Source organism: Eschrichtius robustus, chromosome 7, assembly GCF_028021215.1.
Source record: "Eschrichtius robustus isolate mEscRob2 chromosome 7, mEscRob2.pri, whole genome shotgun sequence".
NCBI classification, from domain to species: domain Eukaryota; kingdom Metazoa; phylum Chordata; class Mammalia; order Artiodactyla; family Eschrichtiidae; genus Eschrichtius; species Eschrichtius robustus.
In genome coordinates, this window is record NC_090830.1 from 112,730,364 (window position 1) to 112,755,748 (window position 25,385).

The following is a 25,385-nucleotide window of genomic DNA, read 5'->3' on the forward strand; positions in this document are numbered from 1 at the left end:
TAGGTAGGGGAAAAGTCTTGTTCAGAATGCAAGACAGGAAACAATGAAGTACCTGTGTCTCCAGAGAACTCAGCATTGAACTGTGATGGAGGAAGGGGAAATTCCTTACTGTGGTCTTGCATAGTGTGAAATCCTCATGAGGTCTCAGCAGATGTAGAGTCTCTAAGGATTTGTGGCTGGCTGAAGAAGCTTGGATTCAGTGAGCCTCCAGTGGGGAGTGCAAGACAGAGATGGCTCACCAACATTTCTGCTTCAGAACAATAAGTTTTGGTGAGTGGAAAGCTACCAGTTGTACGTTACTTTTGCAAGAATCCAAAATGGTCCCTTTGCACTGTGGCCTGAGCTGACTGCTTGTCTCTACAAAAGCTACAGAGCAGATACCACAGGCTCTAACTGGAACTTGCTATGGTTTCCCAGAAGGGAAGCTCATATCCTGTTAAAACACTGTAGAAAAATTAAGTAGAACTAGTGATAAGAGAATCGCTACTTTTGGGACTTCCCTGGTAGCACGGTGGTTAAGAATCTGCCTGCCAGTGCAGGGAACATGGGTTCAATCCCTAGTCCGGGAAGATCCCATATGCGGTGGAGCAGCTAAAGCTGAATAGTGCTGTGAATAGTGCTGTTAGGAATATGTGTGCACATGTATTTGAGTACCTGTTTTCATTCTTTTGAATTATATACCCAGGAGTGGAATTACTGGCTCATATGGTAACTCTATGTTTAACTTTTTGAGGAAATGTCAAACTGTTTTTCACAGCAGCTGAATCATTTTACAGTCCCAGCAGCACTGTATGAGGGTTCCAGTTTCTCCACATCCTCACCAGCACCAGGTAAAACTCCTTCCAGTCCTTATGGATCTCCTGGCATGCTTCCCTGAAGTTGCTGGAAGGCTCTTCTGGTCAAATGAAGTATTGAGGTTCTACCTTTTGTGCTAAAGAATTACTTTCTTCTAAAATCTGTAGGAGATAGTGATCACAGCTGATGTGGGTTGCCTAGACAGGGTTGAAATCTGACTTGCCAAAAAGAGAGTGTCAGTTACTCTTTGGGTCTTGACAGTAGATGGTAGTATTTTTGGTTTCATATGCCATCAGAATCCTGTACCAGGCAATGGGCTGGGTCTTGCTGACTATACAGGAGGCTCAGTTTGCTTGCAGATTGCCAGCTTACTTTCCTGCTTGCTGAATAACCTTCTGGAGACAGAGTTAGCTCTAATTCCGTCTAATGAGTGACTGGTTCTTTTTAAGGTGCTACATAAATTGATTTCAGTTGTTATTCCATTACTACTTATATGGACATTAATACTCTAATGTTCCCATTTGTTTTCTATCTGGCAAGATGGTTTCTTATCTTGATGTCTTCTGCATCAAATTATTGAGTTCCTAAATGCCTTTTTCTTACCTTTTTAAGCCATCAATTTCTGCTTCTTATGTCTATATATTTTGTGATTTGTATAATAATAGTCACTATGGTTAATGTCTTAGTGTGTCTTATCTAAATTTTTCTGTTGTGGAAGTTACTTCTTTTGAAAGGAGAAAATTGATGCTGGGATCTAGGAAGCTTGACCTTCTAGTTCTCTTGCTTTTCTCTATAAGTCCAGCTTTCCTTTTTTTTTTTGTAGCACTGCTTTCTCCAGTTTATGTGTTGGGTGGTAGATTTTTCTAACTTTCAGAAAAATTATTTTTTCTAGTGTAATGTGTTTGCTGTGTTTTAAATCTCAATAAATCAGAATACATTTCAGTGTTTATTGCTTCCATTGGTTGCTTTTGTTTTTAAATGAGTTTGGACCAGTTTTCAAAGCAAACAGAAAATTGTAGTCTCTAACCTCCCTCCCTCCCCTCCCCCACCTGCCACTCTGGTGTTAGGTTTACAAATGCATCCTAACCATTTGATCAAAGTCATGCTTTGAATAAGGCTTTATAGTCAGGTATGGTTGAATGACAGGTATGTCTGGATTTGGTCTTGAGAGATTTGGGGATGGTTTTTTTCCCTCCCTCTTCCAATAATGTACTGTGGTCTGTAATAGGTTGAGTTGTAACATTCATTAAACCACTCCTCACATTCCCTGTTTTCAAAGCTTATCAGGATGACTTTGATTTAGTTATTTGGAACCAAAAAGGCATTTGTGGAGCCTGATCTGGAGTTGTGGAGCAGTAATATATCAGAGATCAGACTTAGGTCCCAGTGGTATTATTCCTCGGGATTTACTTGCCTGGAAGTACACACAGGAGCCAAATGGTATGTATGGAAAGCTTTGCTGGAATGCAAATTGGACACATTTTGTTGGGACCTGTAGGGGATTTTCACTGCTTTATAATTTTTCAAAGGTTTGTTATACATCAGACAGTCACTGCCTCTTCTTTAAATCTTTAAATCCCCCCTCTTTTTCCTGTTGTAAAGGTCAGATTTTTTTTGACAACTGTGTGCAGGAACAAGATTTGCTAAATCCCTTCATTTTTATTCATACAAATATCGGCATTCAGTGAGCATGAGTTATCCCAGCATTTAGAGGTAAGGAAAACTCAGGGAGAATCTTATGAATCTCAACTTAGTACCAGGCATATATCTCTGGGGATAAGTTTGCTGCCTCAATTTTAACCGTGACTCCTCTATATGGGATGACACCCTCACAGTGGCTTGTACATGAAACCTACCCTTCATTAACTCCATGTCTATGGCTGTAGGATAGATAATATGACTAGTGGGAAGAAACTGTGTTGGACTCTTCTGATGGGGCCTCTTTGTGACAATCCTTAGATTAGTGTTGAAAAAGAAGGACAATTCATTCTCTCCAATGGAGTCCCATTTTTAGCCTTATTTCGCTTTTAATGGTATCTTGGGCAGCACACCACTTTTAATTTGAAGATGATTCTTTTTCTCACTTAGTAGATGGAATCATGATATTATTACCATATGGTACAGTTCCCCATCAAACTTGTTTAGTTTGATGTTATGTTATCATGTTATCTATTGCTATGTAGCAAATTACCCTGAAACTTAGCAGCTTAAATTTTTTTTATTTCACAATAGTTTCTGAGGGTCAGGACTCTGGCAGCCGTTTAGCTAGTGGTTCTGGCTTAGGATCTCTCAAGATGATCAGCCAGAGCTGCAGTCATTTGAAGGTTTGGCTGGGCTGGAGGATCCATATCGAAGCTTACTCATGTGGTTATTGGTAAGGTGCCCCAGTTTCTTGCAGGCTGTTGTCCAGAGGCCTCAGTTTCTCACAATGTGGCCCTTTCTATAGGATGGCTAGCAACATGGCAGCTGGCTTACCCCTAAGCGAATGATCTGAGAGAGAGCAGAAGCCACACTAATGTTTCTTACCTAGTCTCAGAACTTCTGTCATATAATATTGATCACCCAGACCAACCCTGATATGATCTGGGAGAGGATTGCACAAAAGTATGTAATCATTGTCATTGGGGGTCATCTTGGAGGCTAGCTACACAAGAATTTAATTGGAAAATTTCAGAAGTTTACTTGGACTTAAATACTAATTTTTTTCCCCCTGAAAAATTGTGTTCTTCCTACTCAGCCCTCTCTTTCTGTCTTTTCTCAAACTCTCCTGTCTCTAAATTATCCAGGGTGTATATGGCAAATATATATGTGAAATATATGTGCTTCAACATGTGAATCTTTCTCTCCCATTACCATCTCAGCCTTAAGCATTAATAAAAACTCTTTTTCTAAAGCAAACCAATAAGCATGATCCATCCCTCTCCTGCTGCTTCCTTCCTCTCTTTCCTCTGTCTTCTCTCTTTCTTTTAAGGGAAACATCTGTGGCAACTGGTCCAAGGAGCCCTCTCCTCATGAGAGCCCCTCAGTTGGATTCAGGTAATCCTTTGTGCTTCCTCAGCCCATTTACCGCTGATCCTATAAAATTTGTTGCAAATAGAGTGGAGTGACCAGAGTTATGGGACCACTATGGATCTTCTAGACTGGGATACATAATGATGTGAGCTCTTCTTAGATTCTATCCAGAACTCTGAAATGGAGATAAAGGCCTTGCACATGGGAGATATTTAAAAACGAAATTACTTGTCTTTTACTTGATGGGTTCATCTGGTCCTTTGTATAGTAGTCAGAAAAGAGCCTGAAGAGTGATTTGCTATTCTTCACCTTTCTAGGACAAGCAGATCTATAGTCACAGTGATGAAGAATGCACAGGTTGATCTTGAAGCTAACCAGGGATACTGTCCTGCCTGTTTGGTGACCATGCAAGCCATGCTGTTACATTGACATTTTTCCCCAACCTTGGTAGAGTTTCTTCCACCAAACACTATACCTGATAACAGATAACCTCTGTTGTGAAATTAAACTTGTTCAGCTCTTGCGGGGGGGGTGTAAAATGGAGAATTAGCTTACTTTCTCAAAAATCCCAGAGCATCTTTGGCTTCCTAGGAACAGCCTGAAGCTGTGAATGAATCTGGCCTCATATTCCTGTTGCTGTTGACTGGCCTAGTAGAAAATTCATACCTGGGAAAATGTACTGGATGCTTTTTTTGACTTAGGGTATATAGAACCAGAGAGGATCCAAAATTGTGTTTAACTCTATGGAAGATCATAAACAAAAGTAACAAAGCAGGCAAACAAGAACAAAAAACCTTTTCACCTTAAAATCACTCTATACTTAACTCTCTGACCTTCTCTAATCCTTATCATTATATACACATAATTTAAATTGTTTAATCAATATGCCATATTATTTTTGTTCCTTTTAGCATAATTTAACACAGAAGTTTCCATGCATTCACCTATGTATCATTTTTAATGTTACTGTAAAAATACATTGAATTAGAAGGTCATAGGTTAACTATACTTTTCAAATTTTTAATTTGTTGTATGTAGTGCAACTTTAATCATCTTTGTACTGATAAAATTGTTTTCCTTTCTAATTATCTTCGTGAAATAATAGTCCCATTAGTAGAATGACTGAATTTTATGGCTATGCTATCCTATTTTGAGTTTTCTAACTTCTTTTTATTTTTGCTAATTTAGTTGACAGATGATACCTTTATAATTTGTTTTACATTTCTTTAATTACTAGCATTTTCTCAAGTGTTTTACTGTTAGAAGTTTTTCCTATGTGAATTATCTGTTCTTAAGTCTTGGCCACTTATTTGACAGAAATTGGTTAGTGTCCATTCGGATTTGTATCACCTCCTTTTATATCTGGATAATGCTTTGTTATCTTTTCATATTTATTTCCAGTGTCTTTTTTTCCCCAATTATTGTGGGCTATTTGAAACCTAGGTTGGTAGTGGTATTTTTGATCCTTACAGAGAGGTTCTTGGGCATCAACTAATTTATTTGCATTTGAAGTATAGAAATGAGAGGTCCTGTGAGAGCCTTTGACTCGGAGTGTGCATGGGAGCCTCCCTGTGTGGAGAGCAGGCAATCCAAGGAGTAAGAAGGGGAGGTGAGGACAAGGCTGACACCAGACCTATAAATAACCTAAGGTTTAGCTTTGTGCTTTGAAATAGGAATTAGGTCACTTTTATTGTCTTCCCCAAGTTATTTACTGTTTGGCCATGAAGAGGAGGCATTAGGATTTTTGAAGAAAATGTTACTGTTTTCATCTCTTAGAAAAATAAGAAGTGCTGATACTGTTCAGCTCTGCCTTGTTTTCTTGTTTCTCTTAGAGTGAGATGACTAAGTGAAAAGTGTGGGTTTGGGGATTTGTTTGACTAGACATCATATCCAGCTTCCTAAGAAAGTGGAATTCTAAACAGTGAAAGGCCCTGTATCTCTTTGCCATGGCACCATGCCGAGGACAGATTGACCATGTGAAAGGGGAGCTGGTAACCCAGCGTGTGTCAGTCTCCACACCATTGAGCAAGGTCCTTTTTTACCTCTATTACAGACTGCCGTGCCCAATCATTCTCACTGGTCTCTACAGAGGGTTAAAGGCCCAGACTCTCAGAACCTTTTCTAAGGTCTAGTTCCTAGCATTCTCTCTGGGCCCTCATTTTTTTCTCTAAAATGAGAAAAGTGGACCGAACGATCTCTGATGTCTGTAAAGTACTCTGCTTCTTTAGGTCCATTGTCCTCTCATACAAGGTTGGAAATACTTTCAGAGGGATCCTATTCTATATGAATGTCATTACCTTTTATTTGAAATGAAAATTTTGATGTTGGAATATTACAGAGTGTAATTTTAAAAAGAAAGTACACATAATCTTTGCTTCCATGTATTTTGAGGTAGTCTCACTTTACAATTTCCCTTTGTCTTTCCATTGTCCAGTTGGGTTGCTTTGCAGGTGAACTGTGCTTCAGATTGTTATATAATTCCATAACAGCCATTTAGTTCCAAATGAATGATTCTAAGATTTTTGTTTTCAATAATTCTTGAAAACGAATATTGCATGAGTGTTCTAGTTTGATTTAAAACTTTACTCATATTAAATACCTTACATTTTATATATTAATATATATGAAGATAAATAAATATATCTCAATTAAGACTCACAACAATCCTGTGAGGTAGGCATGAGGATGTGGAATAGTAATCCCCAATACCAACTCTTCTCCATCATGTGCTACTCCCAGGAGGCAACTCCTTTCATCTCTTTTAGCAGATTCTTATGGAGTATATGTCAACATTTCTAAGTAACAAGCTTAGGGACTTCCCTGGTGGTACAGTGGTTAAGACTCTGCGCTCCCAGTGCAGGGGGCCTGGATTTGATCTCTGGTCAGGGAACTAGATCCCGCATGCTGCAACTAAGACCCGGCGCAGCCAAATAAATAAATAAATATTACAAAAAAACAAGCTTATATTGCTACTTCTTGGTTTTTTTAGTTTTAAGCATGAAGTTCCACTCATTTGTTTTATGTCTCTGCTAATGTTTACAAGAATCAAGATATCTTAGAACGGGAAGAGACTTCAGATCTTCCAGAGACCCAAACTCAAAAAACTTCAAGGACCTAGCAGGTAACTTAAATGAGTATGAGAATAGGGAGCATTGTGGAGTGTAGCAAACTGAAAGGCTACCCCATCTAAAGAAGTTCAGTTCTGTTTTTACTGCACGTAACAAACAGTTATGATATATGGGTCTTACTTGGGTCCTGATTCATACAAACAAACGTAACAGAAGTTTATGAGGATTATAGAAATTGAATAGTTGCAAATTGAACACTAACACTTTGATACTAAAGCAATATTGCTCTTTTAGATGTGATGATAATGATATTATGGTTATGATCAAGATGAATGAAACTATATGATGTACAGGATTTGCTTCAAGATAATAGGGGAGGGGGAAGGGATAATGAAAAAAGATTAGCCCTGAGGTGCTAACTATTGAGGCTGGATTTGGAGTACATGGGAGTTCGTTACACTAGTCTGTTTACTTTTACATAATTTTGAAATTTTTCATAATAAATGTTAAAGAAATTTTATGGTTCAGAACCTGGTCCCCTTAGCAGAGGAGTAATAGAATAAGGAGGAAAGGAATCCAGAATAGACTAGAACAAAGGCAGTTCTTTTAGCTATACTTCACCAGACCCTTAACAGTATATTCAGTCAAATAACTATTTATTATAAGTGTTCATTTGTCTAGTTTATTCTTTTTTCTTTTTTAAAAAAATTTATTTATTTATTCATTTTTGGCTGCATTGGGTCGTCATTGCTGCATGCGGGCTTTCTCTAGTGGCGAGCGGGGTCTACTCTTCGTTACAGTGCACAGGCTTCTCACTGCGGTGGGCTCTCTTGTTGCGGAGCACGGGCTCTAGGCGCGCGGGCTTCAGTAGTTGTGGCTCACGGGCTCTAGAGCACAGGCTCAGTAGTTGTAGCACACGGGCTTAGTTGCTCCACAGCATGTGGGATCTTCCCGGACCAGGGCTCGAACCCGTGTCCCCTGCATTGGCAGGTGGATTCTTAACCACTTCGCCACCAGGGAAGCCCCTTGTCTGTTCTTTTAAATATTTGTTTGTATAATTAGTTAAATATTTATTTGTATTCTTAAGTAGTAGATGATAACATGTCATTCCAAAATGTGGTTTCAGTTATGCTTATTAAATTCAATCATTGATATAAAAAATAAAACTTGTAGCACACACCAAACAAAACATATTTATGGACCAGCCCCAATTTTTTACCTGGCCTTCAGTTTGTGATTCCTCATTTTGCTCCAGCCTTCTCATTTTACAGAAGAAGAAACTAAAGCACAGAGCGCTTGTGATTTGACCAAGGTCACACAGCTTATTAGTGGGGAAAGCTAGAACTTGGGTCTCCTGATTCTATATTCATTGTTTTTTTTTTTTTTTTTTTTTAAACATCTTTATTGAAGGATAATTGCCTTACAGTGGTGTGTTAGCTTCTGCTTTTCATTGTTTCTTATGAGAAAATTGCCCCATTGACTTATATAAGAAAAAAGGGTTATGGTTTTGCCTGGCAGTTTTCTTCTGTGTGTGTGTGTGTTTTGTTTTTTTTTTTTCACCTTAACTATTTGTTTTTAGAACACTGGCTAGAGATTTGACTTCTCTCTTTTTTGTAAGGTGTTAGGGATAAGAGAAGAGATTCAGCCTGAAAGTCTGGTGGAAATCCAGGCCTAGTGATGGTTCTGTTTCTTAGAATGATAAGAAATTGCAGAGCTTAGGCAAGTTATAAGCATAAAACTTTAGCTGAGGCAGGACTGGAAAAATGAACCCCTTGGTTCTGTTTGATCCTCAAGTGAGATTTTGTTCCCACTAAAAACTACTTCTGTGTGTACTTAAAACAAAACTTTTTTTTAACTATTTTAACTATTTTCTCCAAGTCCAAAGCACTAAGCCAGCAGAATAGATGTATGGACTTACCAAGTGTGGGGAATGTGTTGCCAAGTGACTGTGACAGAGCCTTGGTAAGACGCTTTGCTATGGAGCTGTTACTAGGTTTTTGCTCCCAGGACAAATTGGGAAATAAGGATTTGGAGAGTTTTATTTTATATATGTTTTATTTTCATGCTTAATTTAAAAGCCTAATAAACCTGGGCTGACTTTCAAAGAGTTATTGCTGCACTGGCAAAGAATCACATAGTAAACATCAGTTGAGGGAAGATTTATAGAAAGTAGAATGACTCTTGTAGATCGATTCTAGTAGTCTTTCCACCATTATAGGTTATTCACCTCTTTTTTACTGTCCTTTCCTATGCCTCTTTATTTATATATTTTCCCACCAAGACCAAACAGAGGCAAGATGGAAGGAAATGATCTTACAAAATTCCTTTGGGCAGAGAATTTGACTCTTTCTGACTTTAGTTAAATAACCCTTTTGAAGCATACCCTGTTCTCCTAAAGAACCCCAAAATTTTATTAAATAGTCACTCACCAGGTGTCACAGAACTCATGCCCTTACGTATTTTTCTTCCTCTCAGGTGTCAAAAATTATTAGGACAAATACTCATCACTTTGAAATTGATGCAGATACCTGGAATGAGAGAGCTGGAACCGGTAGTTCTTAGAATACGTACTATATGTTGACTAGTAAAGACTTTGCCCTTACCAATGCCTAGGGAATTTTCTAGACGGGAAGACAGATAGATTCCACACCTGAGTCTTGATTCTGATTTTTTTTTTAAATTAAATAGGAAGTTAAAGCTATTGGCTAAAATTAAATTGAGTTTATCTCTGTATTTTATTTATAGATCCAGCCACACAATTTAGCATCATATTATATAATAGCATCTATTCTATTTTTAGGAAAGTGTTTGTCTCTTTAGCTAGAATATGTGTTCATTGTAGTCAGGGGCCATGCCTTCTACATCTTTCAGAGCTTAATAAATACTGACTTTTGTATTTAGTAGGTATTTGTTTGGCATAGCTTTATTGGCTCTGTTCAATACAGGTGGCAGTAATATTAGTGTGTGTCATATATCATCTCATTTAGTCCTTCCAAGAACATTTCAACATAATATTATCCTCATTTTATAGAAGAGGAAACTGAAGTTCTAAAAAGTGAAGAACTTGTAGAAGTTCACATACTTAGTAAGTGGCAGAACTGGGATTTTAAACCTAGGCCTGTTTCCCTGATGATAGCTCCTGCTCTTTCCTCCATATCATGCTCCCTTAAGAGCTTCGGAATCATTGCTAGAAGTCTTGACAAACTATTCTCAGCTTTCATTTTGGTAAATATGATTCACATTTATTCTGTTGTTCCAGAAGAGCCCTTCATGTTTAAATCAGGATCATGGCATGCTCTTCTGAGAGTCTAAGCTAATAGGGGGCAGTATAGCATAATGGTTAACGGTATGGGTTCTAGAACTACACAGACCTGGGTTTGAATATTGGCCTCACATAGGTGACCTTCAGCAGGTTACTTAACTTTCCTGAGCTGCCTTATCTATAAAAATGAGGCAGTATGGACTACTACTCAGCAATTAGAAGAATTAAACTTGATACATACAAGAACTTGGATGGGGCTTCCCTGGTGGCGCAGTGGTTGAGAATCTGCCTGCCATTGCAGGGGACACGGGTTCGAGCCCTGGTCTGGGAAGATCCCACATACCGCGGAGCAACTAGGCCCGTGAGCCACAACTACTGAGCCTGTGTGTCTGGAGCCTGTGCTCCGCAACAAGAGAGGCCACAATAGTGAGAGGCCCGCGCACCGCGATGAAGAGTGGCCCCCACTTGCCGCAACTAGAGAAAGCCCTCGTGCAGAAACGAAGACCCAACACAGCCAAAAATAAATTAATTAATTAATAAAAATTAAAAAAAAGAGAACTTGGATGGATCTCAAAGCCGTTATTCTGAGTAAACGATTCCAGTTATATGATATTCTGGAAAAGGCAAAACTATGGAGACAGGGAACAGATTATGATTGTCAAGTTTAGAGGTGGGGAGATGGTGCAACTATAAAGAAAGGTGGTAGAGGGAATATTTGAGGTGGTGAAAGTGTTCTGTGTCCTCGTTGTGGTGGTGATTACATGACTGTTTATATGTTAAGGACACAGGACAGTACACCAAAAAAAGTATTTACTGTATGTTAATTTTAGACAATAAGTGTAAAAAATGGGGATAGTTATGAAACTCTTCTCATGAGGTCATTGTGAAAATTAAAAATAAGATAATGTAACTAAAGTGTTCATCACAGTACCTGGTATGTAGTATACAATGACTAAATGGTTGTTTTATCATTAAAATATGATATTAAATATAGTGACATTCATTGAAAGGAAGGTGGAATAAACTTTCACATCATCTACATGGGTACAGTCAGTAAATAAACAATGAGAAAAATGAGCAACGGTGAGTCAGATGGATTATGTATTTTCATGTGACTTTGCAAGGGACTTGAGATCTTCTGGAAGGTAGGGGAAGATTAGGCAGAGTATTTCTGGAGTATCTTGCATCTGGCTTCTTTGTTGGCTGCATGAACAGTTCCCTTGATATTATTCTTCAACAAAATGGCTTTGGTCTCCGAAGCCACAGCTCCTTTAACTGGCTTCAGATTAGATCTGAAATTTTGATTTGAGCAAACTGGTCAAAGAAGAAGCTGGAAGTGGCTCTCACACTTGGAAGATGGTAGCTGGTCTGTATAACAGCTGTGTCTTCCAGAGCCATTTCCTCTTGCCAGCCAGTCTCTGGATTAGACAGTGACAGCAGCAGGGCAAGCATTATTCAAGAACTAAAAAAATGTTAAGGTCGAAGTGGTATTGTGGTTGTACTAAGCAGTGAAACAAAGGCTCTAAAGTGAAACCTTGACCTTTCCGTCATGTAGGTTGGTTGTCTTGTACAAGAGTTCAGAACCTGAATCAAAACAAGTTGAATTGATAGTGAAAAGGATTCCAGTCTTACAATACCTGCTGTACTAGTTACTTTCTAGTCTTACTAGCACTTACTGGTCTGTGAATTATATTCATTTTAGCTAATTACACTGTAATTCAGGAAGCAGGGAAAAAAAGGAATGTTTGGGGTTGTTGGTACAGGGCTTTGGTTTAGGAGTGGCTTGTTTTTTCCTAATTTCTTTACAACAGTGACAGTAAATTTCAAGCAAAGTTCTAAAATTTAGCTTGCTTATTTCATAGCTTGTTTTACTATATATATGTGGCTAAGTCATTGATTGCTATGAGAGACATTACTGTTTTCTATGTTGTGAGGAGACAATGTCAAGGTGACTAGCCTCTTGTTTTGCTTTGGTTTTGGTTTTAGTTCCCTGGTAGATATGCTGAGTAGGTGGTTGGGACAAAGGTTTAAAATATAAAAGGATCAGTGTTTTCAAAAATCATTGTACTTTTTTGCACAGCTCTGAATATACTAAAAAAAAAAACTGAATTGTACGCTTTAAAGGGGTGAATTTATATGGCATATGAATTGTATCTCAATAAAGCTTTTACCCCAAAAATGCCATACCAAAAAAAAAATCATCATATGATATGTGACCTTTTAATGGAAGGAGTTGGACTAAGAGCTTTTCAAAATGGAGCTATTGGCACTTAGGCAGGGTCCTGAGATCATACCAACATGATAGATTATGGAGTATTAAATGACTTTTCTGAAGAGTTCTTAGAGTTCATCCACCAACCATTCAGGTAATCATGACAAATAACCATTCAGGTAATCATGACATAGACATTGGTAATTTAGGAAAGGAAGAGGATAAGGAGGATCATTTAGTCTAAAATAGTGATTCTCAACCAGGCAGTTTTGCCTCCCAGGGGAAATTAGGCAATATCTTGAGGCATTTTTGGTTGTCAGCACTGGGGAGGGAGGTATGCTACTTGTATCTGGTGGGTAGATGCTACTTAACATCCTACAATGCACAGAGTAGCCTTCCACAGCAAAGAATTATCTGGCTCAAACTATTATTAGTATTGAGGTTGAGAAATCCTGGTGTAAAAATTACACCTATGTTTTCTTCTAAGAGTTTTATAATTTTAGCTTTTACATGTAGGTCTTTGATCCATTTTGAGTTAATTTTTGTATATGGTATAAGGTAGGGGTCCAACTTCATTCTTTTGCATGTGGATATCTAGTTGTCCCAGCATCATTTGTTAAAAAGACTGTTCTTTACCCATTGAACGGTCTTGGCATCCTTGTCAAAATCAGTTGACCAGGGCTTCCCTGGTGGCACAGTGGTTAAGAATCCGCCTGCCAATGCAGGGAACACGGGTTTGAGCCCTGGTCCAGGAAGATCCCACATGCCGCGGAGCAACTAAGCCTGTGTGCCACAACTACTGAGCCTGCGCTCTAGAGCCTGTGAGCCACAACTACTGAAGCCTGCGTGCTTAGAGCCGGTGCTTCACAGCAAGAGAAGCCACCACAATGAGAAGCCCACGCACCACAACGAAGAGTAGCCCCCACTCGACGCAACTAGAGAAAGCCCACGTGCAGCAATGAAGACCCAATGCAGCCAAAAATAAATAAATAAAATTATTTTTTTAAAAAAATCAATTGGTTCGGAGCTGCGGCCATGACGGCGCGCGGGAGCGCGAGCCGCTTCCTGACCAGTGTCCTGCACAACGGGCTGGGTCGCTACGTGCAGCAGCTGCAGCGTCTCAGTTTTAGCCTCAGCCGTGACGCGCCCTCGTCCCGCGGCGCCAGGGAGTTCGTAGAACGGGAGGTGACCGACTTCGCCCGCAGGAACCCCGGGGTCGTAATATACGTGAACCCGCGGCCGTGCTGCGTGCCCAGAGTAGTGGCCGAATACCTTAACGGGTCTGTGCGCGAGGAGAGCATCCACTGCAAGTCGGTCGAGGAGATCGCCACGCTGGTGCAGAAGCTGGTGGACCAATCGGGCTTGGACGTGATCCGCATCCGCAAGCCCTTCCACACGGACAGCCCTAGCATCCAGGGCCAGTGGCATCCGTTCACCAACAAACCGACAACGCTGGGCGGGCTGCGCCCTCGAGAGGTCCAGGATCCTGCCCCAGCCTAGCGGCTAACACAGTGAAGAGTTGCTCCACCTACTCCAGTCCCCGGGTTTGGACTGACCCCAGTAGAGGTGGTTCTTCCTTCTGGTTTGGTTCACGGGAGACAGATGGAGCCCACCAAAGGGGAAGCTGATGCCAAAGCTTTTGCTTAGGATAAAGAAGAGCTGCCTGTTTCTTTTTGATGTCCACTGTGAGGGGCAGTGACTGTGAGTCTCCTAATTCTGATCCAGCTGACATCTCTGAAACCCGAGAGTCTTCAGATTTTACTGGATCTTCATTTCTTAAATCCAAATTGATAATAGTGATCTCAAATCACAGTGAGAGGATTTAAGGCTGGCTTCTGAAGAATCCCTTATGTCCTGTTTTTGCAGCCATTGACCAAGAGAGAGCTAGTACCTTATACCCTGCTGTGAGCATGGCATTGGGCTAGGCCCTTTATATCTGTGACTGTTTGTGTGTAGATTAGAAAACTGATGTTAATAAACTTGTCAAGGTCACACTTGAAGTCTAAAAAAAAAAAAAAAAAAAAAATCAATTGACCATACAAATCTATGGAGATAGTAAAAAGATCAGGAATTGCCAGGAGTTAGGGAGGAGAAAGGGATGAGTAAATACGTGGTGCACAAACAATTTTTAGGGCAGTGAAACTACTCTATGTTACCATAATGGTGGATACATGTCATTATACATTTGTCATAACTCAGAAGGTACAACACCAAGAGTGAACCCTAATGTAAAACATGGACTTTGGTTGATAATGATGTGTCATTGCAGTTTCATCAGTTGTAACAAATGCACCACTCTGGTGGGGGATGTTGATTGTGGGGGAGGCTCTGAATGAGCGGGGCAGGGGATATATGGGAACTCTCGACTTCCTTCTCAATTTTGCTGCAAACCTGAAACTGCTCTTAAAAATAAAGTCTCATTTTTTAAAACATCAATTGACCATAAATGACCCTGGTATAAAATGACTGATATCTGTACATATTTCTCCTAGAAAAGCCTTACATAGCTTCCCTGAGGTCTTAGATAATCTTGATGACTGTATTACTTCAGAATAACGCAGGGTGTTTCCATATGGACGTTGCTATACCTGAGTGAGAACGGACACCATTGTTGTGGTGTCGCTAAGCCTCCTCCTGTCATATATTCAGGCAGCTCACACCGTGCAGCCTCAGGGTTCCCCAGGCTAAGGTGTGGCATTAAAATTGTAGAGGACCCTAATGATCATTTAATCCAACTCTCTACCAAGTACTCGGAATTCTGTCAGTAATGTATTATTGTTGTTTATGATACATTTTAATAGGCAGGGTGAGTACCCTTTCAGGACCTAGTTTTTTCAAAAATTGTCTTAGCTCTTCTTATCTGAATGCTTTATATACATTATTTCATTTAATTCTCAAACTGAGCCTATGAGGTAAGGTTTTCATTTATTTATTTATTTATTTTTATTTATTTATTTTAAATTTTATTTATTTATTTATTTTTGGCTGTGTTGGTCTTCGTTGCTGCACACGGGCTTTCTCTAGTTGTGGCGAGCGGGGGCTACTCTTCTTTGTGGTGCGAGGGCTTCTCATTGCGGTGGCTTCTCTTGTCGCGGAGCACGAGCTCTAGGTGCGTAGGCTGAGTAGTTGTGGCTCACAGGCTCTAGAGCGCAGGCTCAGTAGTTGTGGCACACGGGCTTACTTGCTCCGTGGCATGTGGGATCTTCCCAGACCACGGCTTGAACCTGTGTCCCCTGCATTGGCAGGCGGATTCTTAACCACTGTGCCACCAGGGAAGTCCGAGGTAAGGTTTTTAAAATCTCCATTTTACAGATGTGGAAACTGAGGCTTAGAGAAGTTTGCCATGGTTGCACCAGAGCTGAAATTTGAATCTAGGTCTTTTTGATTCCAAAGCTACTGTCTTTAGAGAGCATATAATGAAGTTTCCATCTTCACATAAAATTGAGTTCTAATAGGAATAATAACTATAAAAATGTATTCAAACAGAAAAATGGTACACGAGATTTAAGTTTAAGCCAATATATACTTAGGGGGAAATCTAAACTATATTTAAGATTCATTGACCTTTTGTAGTCTGTATTCTGACCCAGAAAGGGAATGTAGACTGCTTTCTGAATACATTGACTTCTTATTTGCTCCATAGCCAAAGTGGCCCTTGCAATGGTGGGCCTCATCCTGCAGGGTTTTAAAAACAAAATTATAGCATGCCAACACCTTGAATACCATTTGTGGTTCTAGTTGTAGCATCTAAGAAATATATATATATATGAAAAAATATTCAGAGAAGGGTAAAATAAAATGAAGAAAGGACTTGCAGATCTTGGAATATTAGAATTCAGGAACATAATCTTCAAATTAGAATTAGGTATAAGAGAAAGTTCTACCTTGTGTGGTTGTTAGTAAATTTATAAAGTTTTATACAAGAAGTTGATTCAAGAAGGATTGAGATCAGACATTCTGATCTGGGGCCTAGGAATGGGATTCAGGAGGTTAACAGAACTCCTGAAATTATATGCAGACTTGTGTGTGTGTGCGTGCACACACACAGACACACACACACACTTTTCTGGGGAGAAGATTGATATCTCATCAGAATCTCAAAGTGAGCTATTACATTCTAAATCTCCATGAACTTGGGCAAGTAACTTTAACTTTCTGTGCTTCATTTTCTTTCATCTGTAAGATGTTGGAACTGTCCTGTGATCACTAGTTTCCTTCCAACTCTGGTGTTAAGACTTCCTTTTCTCTATGAGTTTGCATTCTTGGTTCCACATGCCTAAGGAAGTGTTAGCTTTTAAACGTGGTCACCTTGGTGAAATAATATTAAGAGGTACCACTCTACTTCTAATTCTAGCCAATATTTGTCTCCTAGCTGTAGAAGTCGAAGTCCTTTCAACTGTTCCTCTCCTAAAGAGTCATTTCACTATATTTTTATTGAATGTCTTCTGTATGCCAGACACTTTTGGGTGCTTTGTGGAATACAAAAATAACCACATTTTATGAGTTTCACGTACTGTTCTGGACAGGTTAAGAGCATTCCTGCCAGAAGGATGGAGGTAGGACAATCCAGGGTTTGGGGAAGAGCAAGGAATCCAGTGGGAGAGAAGGATGATAGGTAGGTTGGATTCATGTTATGGAGGGCCTTAACTGCCAACTGAGGAAAGCCACTAGGTATAGTGAAAAGAGACCTAACTGGAAATCTGAATACTTGAGATATTGACTGGGCTTTGTCATAATTGTGTGTGATCTAGGGTAAGTGACTTAGTCTCTCTTGACTTCACTTTCTTTACACATACACACACACAATGGGATAGGAAATGGGCTGGATGAGTGCTTGTTTCCTTATAGTTCTAAAATTCTGTGATTATCCTTAATTCAGTTAGAAGTGGGAAATCACTGAAGGTTTCTGAGCACAGGAGTTTTTTCGTCAGCAGAATTACTGCTGTTTTGTTGCTTGAATACTCCTATTTATTAATGCTGCTTCTTCACCCTTATGTGATTGCTCTAGAGGGACTGTCACTTTAGATAATTCTTCATGTAATTAAGTTGACCATCATTATCATTATTAGGTTATATTATCAAGAACATGGGAACTGGGGCTTCCTGGTGGCGCAGTGGTTAAGAATCTGCCTGCCAGTGCAAGGGACACGGGTTCGAGCCCTGCCCCGGGAAGATCCCACATGCCGCGGAGCAGCTAAGCCCGTGCGCCACAACTACTGACCCTGCGCTCAAGAGCCCGCAAGCCACAACTACTGAGCCCACGTGCCACAACTACTGAAGCCTGCGTGCCTAGAGCCTGTGCTCCGCAACAAGAGAAGCCACCGCAATGAGAAACCCGCGCACCGCAACTAGAGAAAGCTGGTGCACAGCAATGACAACCCAACACAGCCAAAAGTAAAAACAAACAAATAAATAAATTAAAAAAAAAAAAAGAACATGGGAACTACTAGGTGTCTGTTCTTGAATCAGATCTGAAGCTACTCTTGTTTCCTCATGTTGTCAGTTACTGACCTGAGAGTTGGATCATGTGTCCAGAGTGTGGGCAACAGGTAAGTGCTGACATTTTGATGGCCACATCATATGTCAGGGATCTGTGAGAGGGCCTGTAATGACCATGGCAAGCCAGCCAACAATCTCCTTGCCATGGACAAATGGGAGAAGTTACTAAGTTTAGCTGACATTAAGCTGTAAATTATTTGAAAGGTGGAAAAGGATTCTATTCAGAGGCGCTCTAGAATTTCCATTTACTAATCAGCTCTGTGTCTGTAGGGGCTTCCATCCCAGGAAAAGTATTGCTTTCTTGTTCCTCTTTCCCCACACTTTGTCCCTTTTATATTGGGAAGATAATTTGCAGCTCTTATTGGGACCTGACACTTTAGTGCTTCCTGCTATTCTTAGATTCCAAGGGCCTCAGGATGATAAAATCAGAGGTTGGAACTGCTGGTTAAAAATTGTAATATGAGCTTAGTTGGAGTTGAGTTTTATCCAGAGAACAATAGAGACATGTATGAAATACAGTAAACTGATTTTTGAGAGGAATATTTCTAGCGATATTTACAAATCACCAAACCTGGCAAATAAAAAAGTCTCTATAAGAACTTGTATAAATCAATAAGAAAAAGGCAGATTTTGCAACAGAAAAATGGGCTAAAGACTTGAACAGACACCTCACAAAAGAGGATATCTCAGTAGTCAGTAAACAAAAATAGGTGTTCATTAGTCATTAGAGAAATTCAAAGGCACTATGGAATACTACTACACATAGAGCAGAACGACTAAAATGAATTGGTATGCCAATACTCTGTGAGCCAGCAATTTCTTATCTAGAGATATACCCAATAGAAATTCATACATATGTTCACCAAAAGATGTGTACAGGAATGTTTATAGCAGCACTATTCATAGAAGGCAAAAAAAGGGGGAAACTACCCAAATGTCTGTAATAAATAAAATGGATAAGTAAAATGTGGTATAGTCTCACAATGAAATATTATACGACAAGGAGAATTAGTGAACTACAACATATGGCAATATAGATTAATTTTTCCTTGAGCAAAAGAAGCCAAACACAAAGGAGTTCATACTACATGATACCACTTAAAAGCTTTGCATTGATTGTGCAGAGCAAATCAGTGGTATTAGAAGTCAAGATAATGGTTACCTTTGGAGTTGTAACTGGAAGAAGTCATGATAGTGACTTCTGCATCCTGGTAATGTTCATGTCTTGATCTGGGTGCTGGTTATTTGGGTGATTAAGTTTGTGAAAATTCATTGAGCTTAATGATGTTATGTGCTTTAATTTAGAAGTTTCCTAAAAGGGGAGGGAGGGCTTAAGTTTGTAGATGCTGAGCAGTCAGCCAGGCTCACTCACTACCTAAATAACTTACTGTTAAAAATTACTTAGAGCAGGATTCAAACTTTTGTCTCAGAAAAGTTATTAATTATGATTTGTCTTGGATCTTTAGAGTCATTTTAAAATAGTTGAGATAGTAAATGTTAAATTTATGGATGCAAGGGTATATACTATTTTGGTCATCAATATTAATAAGATGGCCTTTGGGGAAATGAGTGTAATATACCTAAAATGAAATGGCAAGAAGACGTCTACTGTTTCCCCTTATAATACTGATTTTTCCCCCTGTCAGAGTCAGTCTCCAGAAGTTGTAAGTGTGAAGCTTACTCTTTCTCTCTGGGCAGCTCAGTTTGTGAAATTTCTTACTTTTGCCTCAGTATCTTCATTTGTAAGTAAGATATTGCTTATCTACCTTCCATGGCTGATAAGCATATTTTGTCTACTATATCTGTTCAGAATCTGGCTGCTATTTTGTTTTTTTGAGAATTTTTGGTCTTTCTAGTTATGATTTTTATGTGTTCTTGTTTGTGGATCTGGAACTTGATTCATTATTAGTTGTGGAATGAAAGGCAAGACATATTTTGTTCTCCTGAATTTTCTCCCTATTCTAGATCTGCTGTCATCAGGCTTTAATCAGAAGCTAATTTAGTGATGCTGAGTTAGTCCTAGAAATTGCCTTCAATTCTAGTTTCAATTTATTCTGAGTTTCTGGGTTATCAAAAAATCTCATTTTATGATTCTTGGTTTACATTTGTATAACTTAAGAAAATATGACCACCTGTATTTTAAATGTATATAGGCTTCATCTGTTCTGTTGGGCTTAAAGATCTGTGTTGGATATTGTGGAATTGGAAATAGGCCATATGGATAGTTGTGGGATTTAGGTGGATTTATAGTTGGTAGAAGTGGTGAATTGGAAAAGTGGTAGGGTGCACTTGTTTCTCATTCAGGGGTAGTCTATTTTGATTGTTTGATGTCAGTTAAAAGTGTCAGTAGCTCAAAAACACAGAAGCATCTTGACAGAGTTGAAAAAGTTGTGCTTTGTGTTCTGTTGACCAAGAGGAGGTTATATTTTCAAACTAGCTTCCTGAGATGAAATTGAACTTGTATATCTGCCCTGCTTATTCTTCTTAGCCCTGATTTTGGCTTTTCAAATCTTTCCTATTAAATAAGATATGTTATATTAGCATTAAATATTTCAGAGTCTGCTATGCCTTTATTGGTTGAGATTCTATTAATCTGTGTTAGATTTCTGGTCTCTGTTAGGTACCTCATTTCTATTACTGGCATCCCCTAGATGCATAGAGGCATGTGTACATGCTTGTATTCTGATGGTTATAAGCACTAAGGTTTTTTTTCTGGGACTGTTAGAAAATTTTGCAGCAGCATTAACCTAGGAGAGATTTGGGGATTTGCAGGTAACTATGAGGGGTTGGTCAGTTTGTGGCTTCTACACCAAGACTGGTCTTTATCAGCCCTAAGCCACAGGGGTTTGAGCGGGGTTGAGGAAGGGGTTGATTTTCTATTTATTAGAGGTGACATGAGCAGTGGGGCAGCGGCAAAGAGGCCATGTTGCTCTTGCTAAATATACATCCCTGACAGTTGGATAATAGGTTCCAGGAAGTTCAGTGGAAAATTAAAACAAAGCAACATTTATAGCTGATTGAACTTGAAAAGCCATTTTGGTGTTGAATGGCAAATATGTAGACTTCAGCATTCCTGGAGCCTGATGCATCCCACTGGATGGCCCTGTTCCTGTGTACATGATGGCCTGGGGACTCAGCATTGTGCAGGGTGCTCTCCTTTAGAGAGTGCTTTGAGGAAAGAAAGTTTCCTGGTGCTTATAGAAGTCCCCTTCCCACAGACTTATGTAACATAGGTTCCTTATGTCTGGGGAGCATCTTTCCTCTGATGATTTGAGGACTTACTTGTTAGAAGGACAGGAATGTCTGGCAAGAGACAGGAGCTCTTAAGTGCTATAAATACTCCTGGTCACTCTGTATTGGGGCTGAAGCTCTAAGCAGATTGCTGTGGTGTATGATCTTAGCATGGTACCACTTCTGATTAATGTCCTTAGTTGTCTTAAGGCCACTTACTTGAGCCTTAATTTGGGCTGACTCAGCTATGAAGAAAGGGTTTTGGACTCCCATGTGTGGGGTGGTTAATTTTCTTAGAACCAGGAGAGGGGCTGCAAGGGGGATAGGAAGGTGAAGAAATGGTACAGGGAATATAGGTGGAGAGAGAGAATTGAGCCTTTTGCAACTATCAAGAAAAGTTGCTGCACGTACACCCATCTTTTTCTCCAGGATGATCTCATGCTGGTCTTCCTTTGTGTCTGTCTTGTGGAGAACACAACTTGGATGTCTGATGAAAGCTGATGAACTTTGGTTTGGTAAGAGTGATGAGAAAGCCCCTGTCACTTTACTCCATCAGTCCATTGAGAACTTTATGCTAACCAGCCTGGCTGTCAGGAAAACATGAATTGTGGATATGGGCATAATTTTCTTTTGTTCTCACTCAAGTGAACTAGTTGCCTTTGCTGGCTGTAGAACCAGCCATTCCTGTGCCCTGTGCATTTCCCCAAAGTTGAACTACTCCGGTAGAACTGAGAATTTATAGGCTCCCTAGCTTATCAGGGCATTTTCCCAACAAATGAGAGTTTTCTTCCCTTCCATCTTAACTGGAAAACAGAGACCTAGCCTTAACAATTCCCTCAGGTCCTACTTTACTGAATGAAGAGCTTGAGTGGGCCCCGTTTTAGACATATCTCCTATAAGAATGGTGGAATGTTTACAAACTTAGAAAATGTTAAATCTCTCACTGCCCCCACCCTGCTGTGGGGTTGAGGCATAATGCACTTAATGGATCTCTTCCCTTCCCAACTGCAACCATGTCAGCTCTATGCTTATGTTGCTTAGCAAAACATTTATAAACTTTGGATAACCTGGCACCAGGCCCTCGGTTCACTTTTATTTTAATGCTTTTGAAGTTTAGCTTTTAGTTCAGTAACCTTTGTTGGTGCCTAACTATTCTAGTTAGCAATCTCATCCATTACAGCGGAATCTTGGCAGCTGATCCATTGTTGTCTATGCAGTTTAAAGGGTCTTTAGTTGGAGTAAATCCATGCTTTTGGTGTTCCCAAACTGTGAAACTGTGATGCTGCAAGGTAGAAACAGCTGTTTCAGTTTGTCTTCTCCAGCAGAAACAACTCTGCTCATGAAATTTGCTTCCAGGTGTTTTCCTCAAGTGCCTGTAGAATCACTGAGGAGGAAACAGGTTTCCAGTGAATTGAATTTAATTGTGGCCTGTTGCTTTCTCTGTCTGCATCTTACATTGGCACCATTAGTTTGCTTTCTAAGCCACTTAAAGATGTGCCTTGTCCTGTAGAGATCCGAGGTTTACCTGGGCTCATCTTCGTGGTCTCCTAGTGGTGAAATTAGGGCCAAGGCACAAGAAAGTGCTGGTTCCTATGGTATTTTGTGGATATAGTTCCTCCTAGTGAGTGCTTACTTTGGCAGGACCAAGAAAGTAGTTCTGAATGTGCACTCCAGAGTCCCATGCAAGGGTAGCAATACCGTGGGTGCTAATGAAGAGGAATTGTGCTGCTGGGCAAAGGAAAAATTTCATGACTTGAAAGCAGGCTCTTTGTATTGTGGAGGCCAGGTTATGTTCCCAACTTCAGGGAGGTGACACTACAACAAGAAGCTTCATGTTCTTCTGAGTACACACAAGTCCAAACTGCAGTTAGTACTCTTCTTTTCCTGAAATAAGGAAGTGATTTACGAGGTGTGGGCCCTTATGTGAAAGAAAACAAAACCGGCTGCTGTGTGGGCCTGTAAAATTCTTGTGCCATCTCGGTGGTGTAGGTTACAGGAGGAGAAGATGGAGTGGGCTGGCTGGCCCTCCCTTGCTGGGGCTCAGCTGCCCCAAATACTTGTGATATTGTGGGTTATTTATGAGCTCGTCTGGGCTGGGATTCACTACCCAACACCCTGGTAGGTGAAGATTTGCAGGCAGAATGTAGAAGCCCTCTTTAATCTTCCTGGTCTTGCTGAGGATTTCTTGCCGGCCGGAGCTCCTGTTGGTCAACGGACTGGCCTTCCCACTGAACTGCAGTGGCTCAGATTAATATTAATCTCTTTAATGCTGCAGTTCATGATATAGTCATTAGGTGACTTGGAACTAATCCTGTCCACCTAACTACTGTGATTTATTAAATACACATGGAGATCGAGTCTGAATACAGCCAGGCAGAATCAGCAGCGAATAAATACCTCTGTGTATCTGTATTAATGCTGGTTGATTGGGACACAATTGCAGGCTGGGCTGGGGAGAAACAGAAGCAAAAGGAGGCTGAGCTCTCTAATCAACAGCACTTGCCCACCCCTAACCTTCAATTTAAGTGACAGAAACTCTAAAGATATAGGCCCAAACCAAGGAGGAAGAAGTCCCTTAAACATATCAGTTATTTTATTGACTTTCCTCCTATACTTTTTCTTCCTTTAAGTTTTAAGAGTAATTATTCAGATAAAACTTTCTCTATGACTTAACTTGCTTAGATTCTTTGAGTTCTTAATTATTAGACACCCTAGGCAGGGCACTGGGCGCACTGACGTATCTTCTCTCCTGGCTTCAGGGCTTACATTTTTCTTTTTGAAAGGGGCAAGGAGGTGGAGCAGCCACACCTGCCAGATAACAGTTCTCTTCTTTTATATCCTTGCCCAAGTTAGCAGAAGCATAATTTCTTCTGTAAATAATTGAAATTTATCATTTTCCTTTCTCAAACCTCCTTTTCTTCCCCCCTTTGCTCTTTTAGCAGAGATGGCATTAATATGAAAAACATCTACCTAGCTGGCTTCGTTTAATCAGGCAAGTCTGACATTTGTGAAACCTCTCATTAACATTTTCCCCAAAGAGCACAAAATGGCTTCTCTCCCACCTCCCCTCCCAGTACAGCCACCTCAAAGTTTAAGCTGCTTTCCACCTCCATTGGCAGGCTGTTCTCAGAGATGTTACTTCTCTAAACTCTCACTTTTGGCCAACGGCCACTGATCACATATGGGGGAACCTTCTGTTCAGGTGCTGCCCTTTTCCTTGTAAACATTACTTTTCACCAGTTTTTCCTGGAAATGACAAGAAATCTTTGATAGGAAAATTGGGATATGGAGTTCATCAGTACTTCCCCATGACCCTTTTCAACTAAATCAAAAACACTGGTTGAGCACTACGTTCATGAACCCTCTCTGCCTTCCAGGAGCTTACAGACTACCATTAGCTATTCCATAAGCTGGAATATGCTATACTAAAGCAACAGCACTCTAGAAGTACCAAGAAGGAAGAGATTAATTCTGATAGCAAGAAATTAAGGGTAGTTATTTTTGCTGAAATCAAGAAAGTAAGTAGTTAGAGAGCCAGGCCTAAACTCTTGGGAAGATCTTGGTTTTGTTACTGCCATCAAAGTGGAGACCTGTATACCCTGAACCAATGGATAAGAACTAACCCAGAATATGAATCTTGACACATCATGGTGGCAATAATGCTTCCTACTTTTATTGCAAGTTGGGCAGTGGTAATCCTCTTTATTGTTTGTACTCAATTTTCTTTGCCATTCCCTTTATCTACTTTATTTCAAAGTGACATACCAATTCATATCCAAATGAGGACAATAGTCTCTTGTCAGTTACCTCTATGTTTAGATCATACTCTTTTTTTTAAAATAAGTTTATTTATTTATTTTGGCTGCGTTGGGTTTTCATTGCTGGGTGCGGGCTTTCTCTAGTTGTGGCGAGCAGGGGCCACTTTTCGTTGCGGTGCGCAGGCTTCTCACTGCGGTGGCTTCTCTTGTTGTGGAGCATGGGCTCTAGGCGCGCAGGCTTCAGTAGTTGTGGCACGCAGGCTCAGTAGTTGTAGCTTGCGGTCTCTAGAGCGCAGGGTCAGTAGTTTTGATGCATGGGCTTAGTTGCTCCGCAGCATGTGGGATCTTCCCGGACCAGGGCTCGAACGCATGTCCCCTGCATTGGCAGGCGGATTCTTAACCACTGCGCCACCAGGGAAGTCCCTAGATCACACTCTTGAGAGGCTCTACCTCTTTGTTTTTCGACTGAGTATAGTTTAGGTGAGGACACAGACTGCTTATATTTCTTGGTAATTTCAGTTGTCCTCTTCCCCTTCCCCTTTCTTCAT

General features: G+C 40.1%; 2 protein-coding genes across 7 annotated transcripts in view; both read left to right on the forward strand.

Moving 5' to 3' along the window:
• Nucleotides 1-25,385, forward strand: part of GBF1 (golgi brefeldin A resistant guanine nucleotide exchange factor 1) — a 122,706-nt gene that overhangs the window by 39,325 nt on the left and 57,996 nt on the right. The window lies entirely within an intron of this gene.
• LOC137767777 (large ribosomal subunit protein mL43) lies at nt 13,368-14,332 on the forward strand. The gene has a single exon (XM_068549031.1). It carries the CDS (start codon nt 13,385-13,387, stop codon nt 13,847-13,849), a length of 465 nt encoding a protein of 154 aa, XP_068405132.1. The 5' UTR covers nt 13,368-13,384; the 3' UTR covers nt 13,850-14,332.